Here is a 23,014-nt window from a genome sequence, read left to right as displayed (position 1 = left end):
ACATGCACAAATCATACCAGGTTTCAGCAGTTAAATTGGAGCTTTTCCAGTATGTATAGGAAAAATTGAGATTATCGTTCTAGACAAGCTCTCCTGGTAAGGAGTAAATAATTATTCAGTATTTTGGAGAAGGTTCTACATCTTTATTTGGCTGCACACTGTACATTACACACTAATGTGTTTAATAGTATGCACTTAATAGCTCCTTTGGGAAGAGGAGACTTCAAAGGAGGAAAATGGCAAGCTAGAGAAGGGGAAGGGCAGCTTAAAGAGTAGTTAGAGCTGTGCCATTGTTTAATTGTACCCATTCTCCAAGGAGCGCAGGTTTCCCCACATCTTATTCTTTACAATAATCTTGCAAAATAGACCGAGAGAATTTAAATGAGGACAGCTTTCTTTATGGCCGACCTAACAGAAAGTACAGATCATTGCATTAGTAGCCAACACTCCACCTGTACACCATTTAAATTGTAATTATATATATTTAAAAATTGAACTCGTGAGAGAATGGCAGTGAGCTCTCTCCATTTGGGGTTCCACAGCCCATGGGAACAGCAAGGGGGCAGGCTGAGATGGCTTGGCCTTCCCCCTTGATGCCTTGTCTCCTTCATCGGCCCACGGCCACAAAGCTGGCATACCAAGAGCAGCAATCACTGCCACTCTCACCATGCGGTTAGCAATTAAAGGTGGGTCACTGGCGCGTCAGAGGCGCTGGCTAGCACAATGCTTCATGCACCATGAGAAACTTGCAGGCAAGAAACTTTATCCTCCTTTGAGATTCTGTTTATGTGCAATAATTCATTGCCTTGGTAACCCAAGTCAGAATGAGCAGAAAATGGGTTGTGTGGGAGGGAGCCTGCTACAGGCACAGAAGCTCATCATCATTACTGAGCTTCAGAGAAGAACTTGCCCAGATTAATGAAAAAATTATTTTAAAAAATGTGTGGCACGAACTGCTGAACAATTAAGGACAAATGAGCATGGAATGTAGAATGCCCTTATGTACTTTCGTATGTGACAAATTCCTGCTTAGCACTGAGGAAAAAAATTAAAAAAATAAATCTGCAGAATCGGGCCTGGGTCATATTTTTGCAAAGTGAATTTGCCTACAACTCCAGTATCCAACTGCTGCCTTGTGCCCATCACATAATACTTGGGGCAAAATAGATGGATTGTGCTAATTTCTAATAAAGCAAGCAGCAATGAGCAGTGTGGAACTGTTCCCCTAGTTTGAAAACTCCATCTCTCCACCAGTCCCCCCCCCACTCAGTGCGGTTTATTTTTCAGACTATGAGCCCCAGCAATTCAGTGATGAAAGTCACAGATGGGGGCTAGTTCAGCATCTTGACCCTGCACACTGATCCTCCATTTTTCATTATTTAATCACCCCAAACACTGCTTTATAGGGCAACCATGATAGCAACCCAATGCAGATACATATGAGACTGCCATCAATATGTCTACCTTCCCTCTCAGTTGCATTCACTGAACTTGTGGGATAACCAGCCTCATATAACCAACGTGTTTAAGTTCTAATTGATGCATGAAGGAGTTAAGACCATAGAGTAAGTTGTCCTGAAAGGCTTAGCTCACCTGGGGAGGGACTAAGTAAGCAAGTCTTTGTTTCCCCAATCTACCTGAGGAGCTTAGTGTGTGAGGATGTGGAGCTGGTTGCTCCAAGCTCGGACCGCATGGGTCTCACCAGCCACTCAGTCTTGACTTCCTATATCCATACTTTAAGAACTTTCACCACTTTGTAACAGCTAAATTTTACTGTCTGTGCAACCTATTCTGAAGCACATGAATCTGATCTTTGGAAAGTTGGAAAGATCTTTGGCAAGTACAGTAAAGCATATTGTTAACTTACCAAAGGTGTGGTCTTTTTCTATGCTCAGGCAAAATGGAAATTTTGGAAGGAACTCACAAGGGCACATATTTTAAAATTTTAACAGCATATATTTCCATGCTTTACTTTCCTGCATGTTTTGTGATTTTAAATCTCTGCTAGGGTTCTCTCACCAAAGAGTATTTGCCCCAAACTTGGATCTTGGTATCCTGTGAATTGTCCTTTTATACCTACATTTTTTTCCTTGCCACCAACAGAACTGATCAGTGGAGAATTTCTCCCCTTGCTTAACACTGAGCTTTGAGTTCATTTCATGATAAAGTCATTTGGGTTATTGGCCCTCATGTGCTTTATCCAGAGATGTGATCTTTACTTTCAGAAAGACTTAAATCTTGTTACTGCAAGGTAATAGGAGAGATTTTTGAAATGAAACCATGCTGGATTACACTAAGGGGTCATCCACACTTTTGCTTGACCTCCTTTTTCACTGTATTGTGCATCAAGCTTTTCTCACTATTTTGCAGCTAGGGCTTGTGAAAATTGGATCTTACCTGCTGAATCAGATCTTATCAGATGCATGGAAAATCCAAAGAGAGAATTTGCTTAATCAGGCTTCAATTCAGCAGGTAAGATTGAATTTTCACAAGGTACACTGTGGAATAATGAGAAAATCTCTCTGAACCAGGGAATTAATTGGTGTACAATCCGATCAAAATAGGGGACAAGTGAAAGTGTGAACTGAGCCCTAATTTTAATTTTAGGTACATGAAACAGACAGTGCTACCAAAATTAAGAATACATTTTAAAGTCTGTTACAAAGGATAGCCGGGTGAAATTCAAGCAATATAAAAATGCTGTTGATGAAAGGGCATTTTAAATCAGATTCTGACTACTAAAAGGAGAGGAAGCAGGATTCCATACACCATTTTTTTAATTTTCTAGCAGCTGTGAGTTGTAAAGAACCACCTGCCTTTTCCTTTCTCTCACAGTGCAAATCACGGGGCAACAACTAGACAATACGTGGGTGACGGAAACTGTTTATGTGTCACTTATGTGCTGGCTTTTTTCAACACTATAAAGCAGCAAATGAAGGTGGAAGAGCAGCAGGAGCAGGTGTGGGGGCTTAATCCTTGCTTTACCAGTCCCTACACCCTACATCTTTCCCCCTGTGGAGAGAAAAGCTATTCAGGGTAGGGGTGATTTTGTGAGGACAAACAGCAGGGGCAGGAGAAAGAATTATGCAGCTGCCAGTCATTGGTGCGGCCAGGATTTTTGTTAGGGGGGCAGGCCTTTTGTTAGGGGGGGTAGAACCTCAGTTTTTTTGTATTTTTATTGATGCGAGGGGCAGCTGCCCCTCCCTGCCCCCCCTGGCTACGCCCATGGCTCCCCTCCCTATCATTTCTCTTTTGAAACCAGAAGCCACAGCCAGCTGATTTCTCAGTAGGAAAAAAATGTTCATACACCCTACAAGTATAATTTAACCTGGCAATTACAACTACTTCAAAACCCAAATATTATAGTGCACGCTAACCCTCCCCCACCTAACCTGCCACATGACAAAAATAAATGGCATCAGAGAAAAGGAGCCATGGCTGCTCTTGGTCTCAGTTCTGTACAGGAACTACTGTAAGATTAACTGCATAAACATAGTTTAAGTAGGTTTCAGCTACTAAGAGAATATACAACAGCAAAATCTGTGGAACTAAATGTGAGAATTTGTTATGCCTTACCTTTCTCTGTTAAATTTCAGTGAATGAAGAATCGCTGGCCGTTTCTGCCTTAGATTCCACAAGTGGAGCATGTCATCTGAACTTGCACTGACCAAAGCACCCTATAATAATGACAGAAAAAAAGCGTGTCAAGTGTTAATTTAATCTTGCAGACATTATGGGGAAGTGGCTGGGTTCTAGTAATTTTTGAAGTTGCATTTGAACAACAAGATCCTATTGCTTGTGACAGTTTTTCTGCCAGCCCAAAGTACACCTTCAGTTTCTCCTTTTGCCAGCTTAAAGGAAAAGGTACCCGACACGTCCAGTCGCAGATGACTCTGGGGTTGCAGCGCTAATCTCACTCTATTGGCCAAGGGAGCCAGCGTTTGTCCGTAGACAGCTTCCGGGTCATGTGGCAAGCATGACTAAGCCGCTTCTGGCAAACCAGAGCAGCGCACGGAAACGTCTTCACCTGCCTGAGGAAGTACAATAAGAGGAAGCCAGTCTAGCTTCTCTGGGGAGGGAGCTCCAAAGTCTGTGGCAAAGGACTCTTAACTACATTCCAGCTTTAAAGGATTTGACCTCAGGTGGATCCTGACTGGCAAGCTGCTCTGTCTAGCCATTCACATCCATCAGGGAAACAGATCAATACCTTCTGAAGTTGGGTGATGGGTTGTTCTGGGATTAATTGCCACCTGATTTCTGCATCTACCTGCCCTTTAGAACCTATTTTGCACTTTGTGTTTTCGGGGGGGGGGGCTATGACTTCTCCACCAAGACAGAATGGGGAATAAGAGATACTGGGCAATCTCAAAGTGGCAGGTGGCCACAGCACAGATCTCTATCACGCAGCCCTCTTTGTTCTTCCTAGAGAGCTTGTATCCAGGGACAACAGTAGCCCATTGGTATTCTATCACGTTGCCATCTGGAAGATCTGGAACACTTTCACCTTCATCTTGGATGATCTCCAGGTCCTGGGTGTGCTTTCCTTCAGGGGTTAGTTCAAAAGCTGCTCTGTTGCTTTTTTTATATATATGTAAGCACCAAGAGTCTGGTTCCATTTCAGTTCAAGTGTCACCGGTCCCTGTTGCACAGATCAGCCTGCCCCGAAATGCTCCAGAGTTTCCAACAAATCCAAACCCCCTCCTTCCAACTCCACTATCTCATCCAGATGCCTCAGCTCCACCTGTCTAACTAGCCCTGTATGTGGAAAGGGCAGTGGGGCAGCACATGTTGGCATGTGAAATGTCACAGAATCATAAAATTGTAGAACTGGAAGGGATCCTGAGGGTCATCTAGTCCAACAGGTTCAATCTTCAGGTAATAATAATAATAATAATAATAATAATGATGTTAGAAGCCACCCAGAGTGGCTGGGAAAACCCAGCCAGATGGGCGTGGTACTATTATTATTATTATTATTATTATTATTATTATTATTATTATTTTATTATTATTATTATTATTATTATTATTATTACCCTGCTAGGGATGATGGGAGTTATGGTCCAACAACATGTGGATACCCAAGGTTGAGAGAGGCTGCAGTAGACAATAGCGGCCTAGATGACTCAGTGGTCTGACTTGGCAATAAGCAGTTTCTTGTGACAGCATTTCTGAAAAAGGTGCCTTGGAGGTTCTGAATTTCAACTCCATACCTAGCAATGTCAATGTTGCTTGCAGAACCTTTGCCTGAGGCCCCAAAGATTTACTGCCACTTACCTAGATAGGCAGCTACTTATGTTCCACCCCTGGTGGCAGCCATTTTCTGACTGGTGCCCTCGGCACCTTCTCAAAATTCCAAATGTGGCCCTGGACCCCAAAAGGTAGGCAACCACTGGTCTAAACAATCAGTGTTTCACTCTAACTTTCTCTTGGTCTAACCACATCCTAAATGTGAATCATTTCTATGGCTGCAAAGAGTAGGCTAGGGCTGGTTTCTCACACACAAAAGAGGTGTGCTTGCATGTATTGCCTTTTATCTCAGCTTCTACAAATGCTGGAAACTTGCTTTTTCAAACTGGGAATTCCACCCACAGATGCCCCCTTAAAAAGAAAAAAAAATTGAACACATAACTTTGCTCATGTTTAAATAAACATCTGCATTTTTGTAAATATAGCCTTACCTCATTGATCAAAAACTGAAGCTGCAGAACTGCAGCATCACCTTCGTGTTGGCAATAACAATCAACACCCGGTCTGCCCAATCTGTTTAGAGTCAAAGTTAAGGATCAGTTAATCCAGTTTTTGATAGCTGAAATAAAAGCAAAACAAAATAAAACACAGTTAACCACTTTTAACTGGCACTGTCTAATACAGATAGGTGCTGGAGGTGTGACTGAAGTATGTGATGTGGGCATGTTTGGTACTAAAGTATTCTTTTTTTTGTCTGAAGTTGTTGTCCATATCAATGTTGCATTGGCCAAGCCCTTGATATTTGTGGAATTTAATACACTTTATTTATTTATATTCTTATAGTCCGGGGACAAATGGTAGGACAACAAAAGCTGATTTTGTGCGGTGGTATGAAGACAGACCTGTCCTTGCTATATTTAATTAGTCTTTGGCTAATTAAACAATATATGGCCTTTTAAACTGGGGAGTATTGTTTTAGTTTGTTACTATGTTATGTAGTCTTGTGTTCTTATATTGTAAACCGCCCTGTGATCCTGGGATGAGGGGCAGTGCAGAATAAACACTTTTCTTATAAATTCTAACTCTCTGTGTGGATACCTGTCTAGTGCTCAAGCAAGCTCTGTCCTTTTCCAGGTGTGTTTAATTAGCATTAATTTTACAGTTTTCCTTCCACTGTCTCCCTGGGGCAGATTAAGCCCTGTGTGAGAATTCCCTAATGTACGCTCCTATACTTTGAAGTCACAGGCTTTGTTGTACTTAAATGTATTGCTTTCCCAGTGCAGCTGCCTCCTCCAAAAGTTTCCTTATTGGAGCATAAGGCACACAGAGATTACTTATAAAGACAAATTCTAACAATAAAAAGCTCATGAATAATCCAAATTCCATCACCACTCCGCATGCACGCCAAACATACTTTTGGGGTAGTTTACCATCAATCTAAGTGTTTATTTGTGTGAGAGACAGAGAGAGAAAGAGAAAGAGAGAGAAAGATGAGAGTTTTTATATCTCTCAATCAATCCATCAGAGATGAACCCAGAGGTTGAACAATGAGCTGACATGGATATATTGCTCGTTTCAAAGACTGGTAGAAAAGAAGAAAAAAGACTGTGTTTGATGCTGCTTTAATCTGGATCTTGCAAAAGTAGGGGAAAGAACCTCAGAGAAGAGCAACAAGCAACCTTTATTGAGGCAGTGTAGATGTCCTCCCTCCCTAGATTCCTTTGCTGTGCTCCCCAAACTGAGAGGGAAGACATGCTTCACCATCCAAAGCAACTGGGAGATGGAAGCACTTGCCTCCCCTCCTGCCTCGGCCCCCTCCCTATGTCATCCTCCTCCTGTTCCCCTATTGGAATGTACAAATGCAGGAAAACCAGCTAAAAGCGCAGATTGTAAAATGTACATTATGCTGCAAATCATACTGTTTGGTATACTAGCAAAGGATACATTCGAATAGCACCTGTTCTTGTCCCTATAGCCAGAATCTTCTGAACTGGGTCAAAAGCTAAGGCAGTGGGAAGATAAGGAAACCCATGGCGAACTGTCTGCAAAAGAAGAAAGAAACTCAGTTGATGTAGAGTAGTTGCTTTACAGTATCATTAAGTATTATTTCTGGTGCAAACAAAGCGCTGGATAACCAAACTAATTAATAGGCTGTCAACTGAGTGCAGATTTTTTAACAAATTAATTATATTCTTTAACAAATGAACTAGGCAAATTCTAATCTTTAATAATAATGTATATACACATCTACATAAATATTATCATACCCTAATATAGAAGCTCCTTTTGTATCTCAGCTCAAAAGGAAATACAGATAAATTAAGGTAAAGTACAACCTGTGGCAGCGGAGTCTGAAGAAATTAGTATTGCTATTATTGTTATTTTCAGAAAAGAGAACTCAAAGCAACTTACAAGTAATATTTTAAAAGTGGAAAAACAATAATAATACAACCCAAAATACATCAGTAGCATATAGAAAAGAACAGAATTGACTCAACTCCAGAAGATAAACAAAAAAGAAGTTGCAAAAGGCTGGGGGAACAAGAATGCATTTGCCTGGCACCTAACAATACACAGTAGTGGTGCATCCCTGGGGAGTTTCCATAAATTGGGAGCCACCACTGAGAAGGCTGTTCTCATGTTGTGACTCTCTGCACCCCACTCAGAGAGGGAACACGAGGAAGAGCCTCAGATGACAAATGCAGGGTCCACGCTGGTTCATGTGGAGAGAGGTGGTCCTTGAGCCAGTGCGGTGCTAAGCTGCATAAGGCTTTATAAATGAAAACCACACTTTGATCTGGACCGGAAAACTATTCAGTAGCTAATACAGTTGTGCCACAGGTTCGGGGGGAAATTTCAGCCAATTAGAAGAGGGTACACTGTAACTACACTGTAAAATGAGAACACTGGAACATAGAGATTCAAAGGAAACTGCTGAATTATTGCAATTTATCAGACTGTTCAGTTTTGTCAACCATGACTTGAATTGAGATTGCAGTTTTGTTGGTTCTTACCGCAGCATATGTTAAATTGGCTTATCAGAGCCAGGACATGTGTCTTAACATCAAGTAACATTCCATTTTAACTTGGTCACTGTACATCCTTGTTAACTGCTCTCTGTAACTATTTTGCTTTCAGGCAATTGTCACTGCCTGTTCTTTTGAAGTTGCTCTACATCAAGCTTCCTCAAACTTGGCCCTCCAGATGTTTTTTGGCCTACAACTCCCATGATCCCTAGCTAGCAGGACCAGTGGTCAGGGATGATGGGAATTGTAGTCTCAAAACATCTGGTGGGCCAAGTTTGAGGAAGCCTGCTCTACATCTCCCACCCCTCAGTGGGCATATGCTTGCAAATTCAGGGTTACACTTCACACATCCGATGAAGTAGACTACGGGCGCAAGCCTAACTTCACCTCCATGTAGGTGGGGTTTTGTGGAGCAGATTGGAAGCACAGCTACATTTGCAGCCCTGTTGCTCATGGCAGCTGCAGCAAAACATGAGTTGCAGGATTGGTCCCAATGCAATCTCATGATGCCAGTGAGAATACAGGAGATTGGGATCCAATGGTTCCCGGGCCGGGCCAGGCCCTCCTTGTCCTGGTTTCTGCTAAAAACAAGAACAGCAGGTGCACTTACTTATAAGTAAGAAGGTGGTGTTTTATTAAAGCAGATTAATGGCATGGACTCAGAGGCCTGGAAATACCAAATACAGTCCAGCAGCTCTTACAAGGTGAAGGGTGAGCAGTAATGTGTCCAGTACAGGCACAAGGGTCTGGGTTTACAAGTCCAAGATCAGCAAGAAGAATTCCAAGGCTATATGGGAGCTGTAATGTTGTTCCAGCAAGTTACCCTGCCTCCCCACCAAGCTTTAAAGCACAGAAGGAAAAAGTACACTCACAAGAATCCCTTTCCATGTCGGCATTCACGGCCTGAAGATGGGCACTCCTCTGGGAGGAAGGAGATGGGTCTCCTCCCTTTTCTTGACACCTCTCCCTGGGAGGAACCCAGGCCCACCTCCTTGTCTAAACTCTCTTGCTCTATAACAACAGACTGTACCCTGAGCCCCCACCATCCTCCACAGCCCCTCAGTCTCCCATCTTTTCAGGTCCAGGCCATGTCTGGAAGAAGAGCAGGGGCTTCATCATCATGTCAAAGTTGACATAGTCTCATCCTTTCTCCTCTCACTCCTGATCTGAAGCAGAGAGTTCAGAAGCAGCCATGGCGTTCTCTACCTTGGTGCCTTCCAGAAGCATCATTGTCATGCCCATCCACACTTTTGGCAGGTGAAAGGAGGAGTGCCACATCAACAGAATGATGCTTGTGTCCCTCCGTTAGGGGACCAATTTAGCCAAGACAGCTGGGCACCTAATCCAACCTCACCCCTCTGCCCAGGAGGGTTAGATAGCTCTATCAATCTGTTAGCCTTTAATGAATCATATCAGCAGTTGAGTATGTCTGCCTGCCTGCCTGCCTGCCTTCCTTTCTTCCTTTCTTCCTTTCTTTCTTTCTTTCTTTCTTTCTTTCATTTTTTAAGCCAGCCTCTTCTGGAGAAGGAAGGACATGTACCGCATGCTCTTAATAAAAAAACCAGATACCTTTTCTTTACAACATCAGACTAAAAATGGATTAAAAGAACACATTAGAACACATGCAGGAAATGCTCATCCAAACGCATGAGAAAGACAGACTTTCATATATGCAGCAAAAGTACTGCTTCTCTGTCAGCCTCTCTCTCATGCAGTGAACACAGCTAGAACCTAAATCCCTATTTCCTGGCCTCCCTTTGCCACTCTGTGTGCATTTCCCTCATGGCTGAGTAAACAGGTTTGAAAAGGCACCTCACTTTAGATAAATGGATGCACAGTCTACTTCTCATTCAAAGACAGAAGACCACATCTCCCACCTTCACCCAGTTCAGCTGTATTTTTCCTTCTAAATAAGCAATGTTATACATGAGTGATATGGTATAGTTGTACAATGCAATAATACAGTGGTGCCCCGCAAGACGAATGCCTCGCTAAACGAAAAACCCGCAAGACAAAAGGGTTTTCCGATTTTTAGCGGCTTCGCAAGACGAATTTCCCTATGGGCTTGCTTCACAAGATGAAAGCCCATAGGGAAATCTCCGGGGACAGCGGGGAAGCGCAGCGCGCCTTCCCCTCTGTTCCCGGACCTGTCCTGAAGGCTTGCGGTGGGAGGAGGGCTTTCCTCCACACCGCCAACATTCAGAATGCTGTTCTGAATGTTGGCAGTGGGGAGAAAAAACCCTCCTCCCACCGCAAGCCCCGGGAACAGAGGAGAAGCGCTGCGCGCCTTCCCCTCTGTTCCCGGACCTGTCCTGAAGGCTTGCGGTGGGGAGAAAAGCCCTTCTCCGCACAGCCAGCCCGGCAAGCGGTTTCCATAGGAACGCATTAATTGATTTTCAATGCATTCCTATGGGAAACCGTGCTTCGCAAGACAAAAAACTCGCAAGAAGAAAAATCTCGCGGAACGAATTAATGTCGTCTTGCGAGGTACCACTGTATTTCCCCACCAAAATTAGGACAAAGAAGGCAGTGCATTGATTCCTGGGCTTGTGCTTCTACATTTGCTGCAGAGTTGTTTACATGATTAAACTCTTAAATTAAGGAGAGTTGCAGTCACAAAGGGAGTTCTAATTCAGTAGGGAAAGCTGCAGGCAGGCCAAGTTAAAAGGTAAACAAAGATGAGGGAGAAACACATTGCAGCAAAGGCCCAAAATAGCTGGACAGTAAAGGTATAGGAGGGGCACAAAGTACCGTAAAGCCTAAAATTAATCTACAACATGGGGCAATTTTAGTATCACTCCCAGAGGTGCACTTCATTTTCTTGTAAGTCAGACAGATGTCAACAACAGCAAGTCAGTATATTTCACAGACCATTTATCTTTCAAACACTATTCTTTGACTGAGATAGATTGTCATAGATGGGAAGAAGCTCTGTTGGTGGCTGGGCTGTGGAAAACTTGCCCATCTGCTGCCTCCACCCACAGTATGCAAATACATACAACAAACCTCTACAGAAGAAACTGAATGGCAAAGTATCAAATAATTGCAGGGCAGATTGGTCGGGGAGAACCAGCCCTTCAAGCCAATGATGTCAGATGCCACAAAGAGAGGGGACATCCCAGTGGAAGTGGAACACTGGAAACTTGCTCAGGAAGCGGCACTGCTGGGGCTATGAGATGGGGCTAATGAGGCACCCCTTCTGTCATCACCCACTCATTGAGTCAGATATGGGCACTAAAGCAAAGAAACATCATGTCTGAACCCCAAGACTGGCCAAGGTTACCAGGAGGAAGAGCGAGCCACAGAAGATGTATATCCCTCGGTTGAACGAGAAGCTCAGTCTAAAAGAACAGAAGGGCAAAGAGATTGCATCTTTGGACTTGAGCAACTAGCCCTGATCAACTTCCCAACAGCAACTCCATGAAGTTCTTTTCTCAGTTACCTCTGGCATTAATACCTCAAAGATCACCCCTTTCCCATATGAACCAACCCAGATCCAGTTATCATCATCTGAGGCCCTTCTCTGTGTGCCTCCTCCATGAGAGGTCTGGAGGGCAGCAACATGAAAATGGGTCTTTTCTGTGGTGACTCCCCGTTTGTGGAATGCTCTCCCCAGGGAGACTTGCCTGGTGCCTTCATTACATATCTTTAGGCACCAGACAAAAATGTTCCCAGAAATATTCAGGAAAGAAAACATCTCCCCTCCCCCTTTTCAGTTTTGTCCAATAGAAAAGAATTGACATTTGGGAGAACAGATGGCACTGGAAATGAAGTTAGTGCTATGAACTCCATTTAATAATAATAATAATAATAATGATAATGATGATAATAATAATAATAATAATAATAATAATAATAATATTTATACCCCGCCCATCTGGCTGTTTATCCAACTGCAAATCTGGCTCAAGTGGTATCATGCTGAAAATCCGATCTTTATGGCAGAGTGCAACCCATCCAGAACTGGTTAAATACTGCCATTTTATCTAGATGAAGCTTTACTTTATTAGCATCCCTCTATCCTATTACTAACATCCATTGCTTTACTTGGCGTATACAAAAAGGGGAAAGAGAAATGGCCATCACCCATATTTTGGTGACACCTTGCCCCAAATCTTGAGTTGATTTCTCCCAGTGTTTTCATGTAAATATTAAAGGCATGTGAAACCCCATAGCATATGGCATGACGATGCACAGCAACTGCCTCCCAGCACTGCAGTCCAGAGCAAGAGTTTCCTCAGCATCACCTTCTTAATACTACCTGTAAGATAGGATTGGAACCAACAAAGTGCAGTGCCCCCGACTCCTATTCAGACAAGCGATACAGAAAATTACCATGGATGAAGGTACTGAAAGCTGTTGAGAGGTCCAGGAGAGCCAACAGGGTACATTTCTGCTGCATTAGTCCATAAAACTAGGAGCAGCATTTTCTCCTTCACGGTGCCATACAGAAATGTCACTACCAAGCCTCTTTGTCGCTCTCAGAATGATCCACTCATTGTATGCCTAGCTCCAGTCTGGTCTGCATCAGCTGCGTAATAAGCCTCTTGTGACAGAATTTGAGAAAGCACAGAACTACAAGTTCAGTTTTCTGACCCTGATTCCAGGTCCTCAGTACAATTCTGGTTCAGTCATTTAATTCACTTTTGCAGGCTAATGCCAGTATCATAAGCTCCTTCTGTGTGTCAGAGCTGCTTAATGCAGAATGGGAATCTTCAGCTCTGTGACTCAGCCCTGACAATTTTCCCAGGACAAACAAATAAATCTTAACTAGGAAAGGATGGCCGTCTCTTCTAGTAACTGCAGCTCCAGGGCTGGTGCAGCTGCTCTGGGCACTACAGGGGGAGGGAGCTGCCCTGAAGCATGAACCTTATGGGCCAGATCCTCCACGATGGCTCCAGAGTTTCCTTGTGATGACAAGCACCTTTGGAGCACCATGACCTGTTCCCCTATCAGAATTATTTGATGGTGACTTCACAGACACCTAAACCAGTGTTGGCAGCTCTTCCAGATATGTCCCATCCCTAAAGTCTACCCAGCAAAATTCAGCTGCAGGTGCACTGTGAGCCTCCCCATTACCAGAAAGGAACAATAAGTTGTTGGACGTTTAATGTTTTTAAGGACCCAAAATAACCCAATATGCTAGAGGATGGCCTTGGAATCACTGCAACTCAAAGCAAGCGTCCTCACATTTTTAAAGTTTTTGTGTGTTTCCTTAGCTTTTTTTGCAATGGATGTGTAGGTGTTCCTGTAAACAATACACAAATTCAAAAATTTATGGCGTGTAACATGGCTTAATTTCTAAGTAAGAGGTATGAAGTCAATCTTGTCTGAAAACCATAAGGTAAAGGTCCCCTGACCGTTAGGTCCAGTTGCGGACGACTCTGGGGTTGCGGCGCTCATCTCGCTTTATTGGCCGAGGAAGCCGGCGTACAGCTTCCGGGTCATGTGGCCAGCAGGACTAAGCCGCTTCTGGAGAACCAGAGCAGCGCACGGAAACACCGCTTACCTTCCCGCCAGAGCGGTACCTATTTATGTACTTGCACTTTGACGTACTTTCGAACTGCTAGGTTGGCAGGAGCAGGGACCAAACAATGGGAGCTCACCCCGTTGCGGGGATTCAAACTGCCAACCTTCTGATCGGCAAGCCCTAGGCTCTGTGGTTTAACCCACAGCGCCACCCGCGTCCCTCTGAAAACCATACTTGGACCCTTTTATATGAAAGCTCTTCCCCTGTACATAGGTGCTTGTTTGCTTTCAGTGAGGAGACACATGTAACGTCACACTTTCTTAGATAAGTGCTGTACAAGTCCTGCAGTATGGAAAACTGTGAGGTTCAAAACTGCAGTCCTACCAAGGGAGCCATTACTGAGAGCGGACAAAATATAACCATAAGCTTTGCAAAAGCAAATCAGAATGGATGTTCAATAAACAGGTTGTCTGGACGAGTCCAAAAACAACACAATAATAAAATACAATACAACACACAGATTGATTTTCATTTTAAAATTTTACATTCCGCCTAGAGCTTGGACCCCTATGATAACCACAGTCTTGCTGTCATAACCATAGACTCACTTAAGTCTGGAATTGAGTTTTTCTTTTTTTTGCACTCTCCCCTCCAATGGACTCTTAATAGAGGTTTGCCACAGCTTAGGAAAGTCTCCTCTTTTTTTACTTTCTTTTAGGGATTTACCCTGAAGGTAAAGATCCTTACACCTCCCTCCAACCCTTTATTTTGGACATAGCACAAGGAAGAACAGCTCTCTCACCTTTCCTTTTCACTCTCCATCTCTCCTTAGCTTTCCACCTTACACCTGCTCCACCCCTTCCAAAACCATGAAGGACGGTATACAAATTTAATAAAGAATAATGATAATGATAACAAAATGCACCACACAGCCTCTGTGGTTTAAATCTATTTCATTAATTATCCTTTCCCCCACACCCAGTCTTGCCTCTTAGACATTTATGGAGATCATCAAGGGTGTTGATAACTGTGGCAGCTGATTTCAAGTCAGGAGGCTGTTTCAACTTCATATATGCCAAGACAGTCCCTACTCAAAGGGAGCATGGGGCAGATAGCATATATGATAACACACAATAGAGCCATTTGAGATTAAATGTATGTCATGGCTCTGCAAAAGCCACAGGCCATTGCCCCACTATATATTAGGGCACACTAACAAAATGTTGAAAATGCTTCCCCAATAACCCAAAACCAAAACAGGAACAAAATAAGGACAGCATTTAGCAGGGGCAGGTACTAAACTACACATCTTATGGCAGGGATTGGAAGATATTGTTTTGGACAACATCTTCTTTAGTACGTATATATGCACTATCACTTAAGTCAAAATTATTACCACCTTTGAACTCAAGCTGTCGCTGAAGCCGTATCACAATGAATTGGAAGGACTGAGTCAGCTCCCCCACCCCACTAAGTCTTTTAGGGAAAATATATATTGAAAAACAAGAATTTGCAAAGTTAACTTAGCTTATCTATCTAGCTACTGTCTTACCTACTTGACATAAAAAACCTTGTCTTGTAGATGATAATCAGCAGAATGTCCAGGTTTTCATAGGGAAATATTTAAGCATAAGAAGTGCATTTTTCTAGAAAAAAAGGTGCCAGAACTCACCATGAGCTCCTCCCTTGTTCTCTGATAACGGTAATGGTGGCTACCTGAGAGGTGCCAGAACTGAGTTCCAGTACGTTCCGGCTGGAAAAATAAACCCCTGAGAATAGGGATGATAACATCTGCAAATTTGATAATATGCCACAGATATGCCACAATTCATTTCTTCACTGAAGTCCTGGATGAGGGACTTAGGGAGAGGGGGCAGGGAAAAGCTCACAAATTTACACCAATATGTTTACCAAAACACACCTGCTTTTCCCCATGGGGGTCCTCTCCTGCTCAAAAATCAAAATTCACCAATGCAGACTACCTAGTCTCTACTGATTTTGTGGCTTTGCAAGCAATGTGGGATGAAGTACCATTAAAGGGCCTCTGATCTCTTATGTAAGAATCATGTGAATTTGATATTAGGGAGCTGATTACTCTTTAGACACCTTTAAAAATGTGTGTGTCTTTGTCACTCAGTAAAGAAGGCCTGTACTAGTAATGCAATATAACTGTTGGATGTCTTCAGTTTCTTTTCCACATTAATGTAAAGTCCATGTGGGGGGAAATATTAGTTCTATTGAAGTAGCGAATTAAGCCAGCTTTTACCATGGTGCAATTAAGGGCAAACACTTAATTCAGGGCAGCTGACAAATCAATTGATCCAAAAGGGCCAAAACACCATTAATCATTGTTTCTGTAAGGCTAATGCAAATATCCCCAAGAACAAATGAAATAAGAGATACTTTACTCTATGAGGCTAATGGCAATTCTAGATACTAAATCTGAAAAATATGATGAAGTGAGTACTTCATCTTTACCCTATTTCAAATGTTCACATTACTGAAACATCTAATGCACAACAAATGTGTTTGCATGGTTACATTTTGTACCCATTTACATGCTTTTGATACTGTGAAGAAAACCTCAGTTATAAAGAATTCAATTTTATTCACTTAACAGTAACTAAAAATCCTAAATTTAAAAAGGACAATAGATACATTTATTTATTTTTCTAAACATGCTCATAAAGGACATCATTCCATTTTGCTTTCCCCATCTTACTACTAAATTACTACTAAAACTATGATTAACACAGAACAAAAAATAACTTCTCACCCTGTATCAAAAAAATTAAAATATTTGAATGCTGGATAACATTTTTTTTAAAAATCAAATCTGCTTTCCCTTTTCAGATAAAACTCCCACATAATTCAGATTGCATGTCAGCAACTCTAACATGGATCCCAACTATTTTCCATTATTAAAGTTGCCAATTATAGGTGCTGGGTTTCTAATATTGACTTCATTATACAAGAAGCAAAACAACTATTATGAAAACATAGACAGAATACAAAGACACAGTCTATAATTAATGCATCAGTAATGCTCCTACAAAATGAAAAGGCCTGTACCCAAGATAATTTAAAAATGAAGCCTTCTAGCTGACCCCTGCTTAAAATTAGGCCAAAAGTGAATATATTTCATACAGAATGTTCAGAGAATGCTCCCAGTGTTCACAGAATTTTAAAAAATGATAAATATGATAAACAAGTATTTGTGATGAGCACTTGTAAACACTTTTAAGTCATAGTTCAATCTGACTACAGCCCACAGTCATACAAAAGTATGATCTGCCATATATGTCTGAGACCAAGTCCTATAAGGACCCTTAATGATGCTGACATTTTTACTTACTCTGACCAGGAAGAAAAAATAATTGGGATCCAACTTCTAATGTAACAGTAGTTCAAAAGTAAAAGATGTTGTTCCACTTCATCCTTTAGGCATTTTGACTTGGCTTTTAATGTTAATATACTGTAGCACTCCAGATTTGTTCTTGTGCTTAAAAAAACCCACGCACTGTTCTTACCTTGCTTAACTGAAAATAGTCTGAAGTGAGATTCTCCTGGATTTCCTCTCTGGGAGTCCCTGCAGTTCCTCCTGGGTGCACAGGACCACTGCCAGGCCCAGGGCCACTGCCGCTGCTTCCACCCGGGGATGAAGTTAAACCATCCAAAACTTTGTGGAAATTAAATTTCTTCATTTTGAAGAAGAAGAAGAAAGTAACCTTAGAAAGGAGAAAGAACCGCTTGCCTTGGTGAGGATCACATTTAGCAACCCCAAAGTGGAAAGCAAAACAAAGTGCCTTTCAAATGTTTCGGTGATGCAGCAAAACGGTCTTTTGAATTTGATCAGTATGGTGTTTTACTGATGGAAGTATATAAAGACTCCATTTTATCAAAACTCTTAAAAAGGGCTGGGAGAGCAGAATCCCACCAATTCAGCAAACCCGATGTGAGGAATTCGGAAGAGATGAAGTATAGCTACTCACAGGAAGCCGTTTATAAAGAATCCACATTGTGTATATGTATATATATATATTAAAAAAGACGATCCATCAGAATTCTAGCCAGCATTCAAACTGCCCTAATGGCCTATGAACTCACTGACATGTTGACATTCATCCCCTCTTGTGAAAATATATATTTCCATATTAATTGGTGTTCCAAAGCCCCGGGCCCCTTCTGGAACAGATGGCTTGATCTGGACCTCGGCGTTTCTTCCTCTCCCGTCTGCGTATGTTGGAAAGACCAGCTTGCCTGCCACCTACAGCAACTGCGGATCCTTCGCGATCTTCCCCGCCAACCTTCGCATTCGGGATCTTGTCGGGTGAGGAATCCACTGCCCCTCAGCGCGCTGCTTCCGGGACACCCAAAGAGCGGTTCTGGCGGGGCGGCATTTCTCCCGCCCGGGCAACCGGGATGGGGATCTCTCCCCGACGGGTCTCGCTCGCCTCCTCAAGCCCGACCCGCTGCCGGGCTCCGGGAAGCCGAAGGCGGCGGGCTCATCCCGACGTAGCCGCCCATCATAATAATAATAATAATTTCTGGCCTCAGGGGAATTGTGAGGGAAGGGAAAGCGTCCGAATGGGGCCCTGGCGGGAGAAGCGGGTCGCCGAGCGAGGAGAGGCCTGAGCGGGGACTGTTGGCCGGCTGCCCCTCACAGAAAGCGCGGCCGTCGAGGGGGTCTCCGCGGGCCCCGGAACCCCGACGAAGAGCCTGCGACTGAGGGGGAAGCGCGCCCCACCGAGCCCTCCGGCCAAGACTGCAAGGCTGGCGCCGGGACAGCTTGTGAGGCGGCGGCGACGACGCAGTCCTCCTTCGCCTGCCCTGCGCGCCGCGGCTCCCTCGCCCTCAGCCGCTCTCCGAGGTGCTGGAGCCCCAGGCGGCGGCTTCTCCTGCTGCTCCTCCTCCTCCGGACCCGCCCGCCCGCTCCCCGCGACGCGGAGGCTGGGCCTCGACCTGGCCAGGAAGGGAGGGCGGAGCAGCGCGCCCGCAGGCAGCCAGGCCGGCAATTGCGCCTCGCCGGGCGCGGAGAGGGACCTGGGGCGGGGGGGCGGGGCGGAGGGAGGCCAGGGGCCCAATGAGAGCCGCCCTCGGGATGTTCTGATAGGCCGGAGAGCCGGGCCGTAAATTTGAGGGAGCCAATCGCAAGGCGGGGGAAAGCAACCCCAAACAAACCCGGAGCGCCGGCCAATCAGGGGAGACCTGCGGAGGCGGCAAAGCGCTGCGGCGCCGGGAGGGAGGGAGGGAGGGAAGGAGGGGAAATGGAGGCCGGGGGGGGAGGGAGGAGGCGGGGGCGCGCGCGCGCGGCCTGGTCGCCTCAGGGAGGCGTCGGGGAAAGGAGTCGGCTTTATTATTATTATTATTATTATTATTATTATTATTATTTAATGAATCTATATACCGCCTGTTATGTACTGAGGTGAACAGGATCCAGAATGCGGCAGTCTGATTGGTCCTGGAACAATAGGATCCAGAATGCGGCAGTCTGATTGGTCCTGGAACAATAGGATCCAGAATGCGGCAGTCTGATTGGTCCTGGAACAATAGGATCCAGAATGCGGCAGTCTGATTGGTCCTGGAACAATAGGATCCAGAATGCGGCAGTCTGATTGGTCCTAGAACAATAGGATCCAAAATGCGGCAGTCTGATTGGTCCTAGAACAATAGGATCCAGAATGCGGCAGTCTGATTGGTCCTGGAACAATAGGATCCAGAATGCGGCAGTCTGATTGGTCCTAGAACAATAGGATCCAGAATGCGGCAGTCTGATTGGTCCTGGAACAATAGGATCCAGAATGCGGCAGTCTGATTGGTCCTGGAACAATAGGATCCAGAATGAGGCAGTCTGATTGGTCCTGGAACAATAGGATCCAGAATGCGGCAGTCTGATTGGTCCTGGAACAATAGGATCCAGAATGTGGCAGTCTGATTGGTCCTGGAACAATAGGATCCAGAATGAGGCAGTCTGATTGGTCCTGGAACAATAGGATCCAGAATGCAGCAGTCTGATTGGTCCTGGAACAATAGAATTCATAATGCAGCAGTCTGATTGGTCCTAGAACAATAGGATCCAGAATGCAGCAGTCTGATTGGTCCTAGACCAATAGGATCCAGAATGCAACAGTCTGATTGGTCCGCAGGAGCCACCCAATCCAGCTCCAGGTGCAGCTTTTCTGGACTCCCTGTTTTGATGGTGGTGCTGTTACCATCATATAGGATGCACTTACTGACTATTCATATAATTGTAGAGTTGGAAGGGACCCTGAGGGTCCTCTAGTCCAACCCCTGCAATGCAGGAATCTTTTGCCCAATGTGGGGCTTGAACCAACTCCCCTGAGATGAGCAGAGTTTGATGCTCTACCCATTAAGATTACCATTGTCGCCATATTACAGTTGGTGGCTTGCCTTAGAACGCCCAATGATTTGATTATTTCCAGTGGGTGTTTGCAAACACGCCTGTCACATTCACACTTTTTTAGGTATACAACTGAGTAATGGAAATGACAAACCTAGACAGCATCTTCAAAAGCAGAGACATCACCTTGCCGACAAAGGTCCGTATAGTTAAAGCCATGGTTTTCCCAGCAGTGATGTATGGAAGTGAGAGCTGGACCATAAAGAAGGCTGATCGCCAAAGAATGGATGCTTTTGAATTCTGGTGCTGGAGGAGACTCTTGAGAGTCCCATGGACTGCAAGAAGATCAAACGCATCCATTCTGAAGGAAACCAGCCCTGAGTGCTTACTGGAAGGACAGATAATGAAGCTGAGGCTCCAAGACTTTGGCCACCTCATGAGAAGAGAAGACTTCCTGGAAAAGACCCTGATGTTGGGAAAGATGGAGGGCCCAAGGAGAAGGGGACGACAGAGGACGAGATGGTGGGACAGTGTTCTTGAAGCTACAAACATGAGTTTGACCAAACTGCGGGAGGCAGTGGAAGACAGGAGTGCCTGGCGTGCTCTGGTCCATGGGGTCACGAAGAGTTGGATACGACTAAACGACTAAACAACAACAACAAATGCAATAGAAAAGTGAGTAATACTAAATAGAAAAGTGGAATGGGCCCCTGGTATTGGAGATACTGAAGTCTATGTATCTTACATCTGCTGGATCAACGCTCTCCTAGCTGCTCTCAAAGGAATTCTTAGGGAAATACTCGTTTTGCTTACTTCTCAGCAGTGCTTCTTCCATATCTTCTTCTTTGGCAATTGCTTGTAGCCATGTAAGGTTGTCTTCCATGAATATGGTTCCATGTATATGCAAGCTGCAAGCCCCACATGCAAGGGAACCAACACAAACTCACTTTAAGCTCTTGGCAAAAGATTCCCGCATTGTATGGTGTTGGACTAGATCTGGTCCCTTCCAGTTCTATGATTCTGTGATTGTTCCTTTGCAGCCACATCCTTATCTGTCCCACATGAATCTGGCTTTTAGTGTTGAGGCACCTACACTTTTGAATTCTCTCTTTGGTGCCTAGTCAAGATCCTCTTCCAATAAGTTAAGATCTGCATCTGTACTGGAATTATTTTTAAGACGTTAAGTCTCTTGTTTGCTGCTCTGCTCCTTTGGGAAGAAGGGCTGAATATAAATTGATTAAATAATCAAAATAAATATTATGTCTGTAGTATGAAGCAGGTGGGTATTTTCTGGTGGGAGGGACGGCTGGGCCAAATTGGGACCTATCTTAATTGGTTTCCCATCCCTGCTGTGAAGAAAATCCTCAAATTCAAGCATACTTCTTGGACCTCCTTCAAGAAATGCCAGTTGAGTCTTCTGCATAAATAAAATTCTGAAAATCAGTCTAGCTAATTAAACAATTTGTCCTGGTCTTAAAAACCTATGAAAATTCTATGAACAGCTTGAAGCTGTGGGTGAGGCATTTGCCTACTGCTTCCATTCTCATTTTTCAAGACCCCTTCTGTGCTTTGCATTTGCCAACCCTCCCTGTTCAGAGCCTGCTACATTAGTTGAAATAGAAAAATGAGTTAGGTGTTTCCCCCCTTCTCATTATCCATCTTAAATAATTAAGTGCCTGCACAGATGTGCAGAGAACTGTTTGAGTCTTTCATCCTAATTTATTTGCTGGAATCTAGCCCCTGCCTCACATATTCTTTGCTGTTATCATGGTAATTGCTTTGCATCCAGAAAGCAACAAAAAAGGGGGAATCGAATGCCAAATATAGAGGCAAATCTAAAGTTTCATAACCGATTTTGAATAATGCTGCAGTTGCGACACACTTATATGCCAAGAAAGCCCCTGTTACAAAATTAGGCCACAGCATTTTCCCTAAAGTTGATTAAAAATACTCTAAGATAGTCTTTTTCAAGCAGTAATAAAACCTTAGTTTTCTACAAAACAGGACAGACTCTTCACACTTTCAAGCTGCTGGGTGTATTTGCCATCTTTCCACTACAAGCTCTACGAATAAAACTATTTATCCATGCACCGGACACAATGCTTAGCTTTCCCTCATTACAAAGCCTTCTACCTTGAATGTTTCAAGTCTCCTTCATGCCCACAGACTGGAATCCCTCTCTGCAATGGTCTGCCACAAGCCAGTTGGAAATCTCTCCCAGTTCTCACCTTTCGCTTCCACTTTTGGTTGTTGAACAAGTTCTCCCAGCCCAGATGTTGAAGATGCCATTCTCGCAAGTTTCAAGACTTACTCCTAGAGGTGTGCCAAGCCTACATGTCCATACCGGATAAGAAAATCCACCTCAACCCCCTCCCCTGATTCCACGGAGTCCACAAAGAGGGGATTATTGAAAAATTGCAATTTACTGAACATCGTGAGTGATCTATGTTCCTTCGACACAAATTTGAGAACTCTCTTCAAGATTCCATAGCTCAGGTTACTTAGTAAACAATTTTTATGCCACCTATTCTATGGCATAGAAGATCCCCACCCACTCTCCTGGAGAAGGCAGCTTTTTTATTACTGGGCTGCCAGGTGAGTTGGAACTCAGTGCCAAAACAAATTTCCACCTTCCCCTTGGGCTCTGAAGAATACCTAATTCTTCAAATGAAACCATGCAAAATACAGTGGTACCTTGGTTCTCAAACGCCTTGGTACTCAACTTGGAACCCAGACACTGCAAACCCGGAAGTGTTCCAGTTTGTGAACGTTTTCGGAAGCCCAACGCACTCTGTTTTTAGTGTTATGCTTCCGTGTTGAGTGCCACACTTCTGTTTTCAGTGTTATGCTGAGGTCTGTCTGTTTTTGCTATTTGTGTTTTGGTTTTTGCGGCTTTTTTGTTCTGTTTTTGTGACTGTGTGGAGTTCAGTTCAGCTACTGATTGTGTGACTGCAGTACATTGTTTAT

The 23,014-nt window shown here is 43.9% G+C and overlaps 1 protein-coding gene across 5 annotated transcripts in view; it reads right to left on the bottom strand.

The window, feature by feature from the left end:
- The window catches only part of STXBP5L (syntaxin binding protein 5L), a 63,668-nt gene extending 45,312 nt beyond the window's left edge, over positions 1-18,356 (bottom strand). For 4 of the 5 annotated variants that reach the window (XM_053371066.1, XM_053371068.1, XM_053371065.1 and 1 more), the window contains exons 1-4: positions 17,217-18,356; positions 7,135-7,232; positions 5,682-5,763; positions 3,577-3,677 (exon numbers count right to left, since the gene is read on the bottom strand). In XM_053371066.1, the coding sequence (XP_053227041.1) occupies positions 3,577-3,677; positions 5,682-5,763; positions 7,135-7,232; positions 17,217-17,390 (455 nt within the window). In that variant the 5' untranslated portion in view covers positions 17,391-18,356. Of the gene's footprint in view, positions 1-3,576; positions 3,678-5,681; positions 5,764-7,134; positions 7,233-15,358; positions 15,427-17,216 lie in introns of those variants that run through there. The other variant, XM_053371069.1, reaches the window with a different exon arrangement.
- Positions 18,357-23,014: the final 4,658 nt, after the last annotated feature.

This window comes from Podarcis raffonei, chromosome 17 (assembly GCF_027172205.1).
Source record: "Podarcis raffonei isolate rPodRaf1 chromosome 17, rPodRaf1.pri, whole genome shotgun sequence".
In the NCBI taxonomy this organism is placed as follows: domain Eukaryota; kingdom Metazoa; phylum Chordata; class Lepidosauria; order Squamata; family Lacertidae; genus Podarcis; species Podarcis raffonei.
Note: the sequence above shows the minus strand (reverse complement) of the source record. Positions and strands in the feature narration are given on the sequence as shown.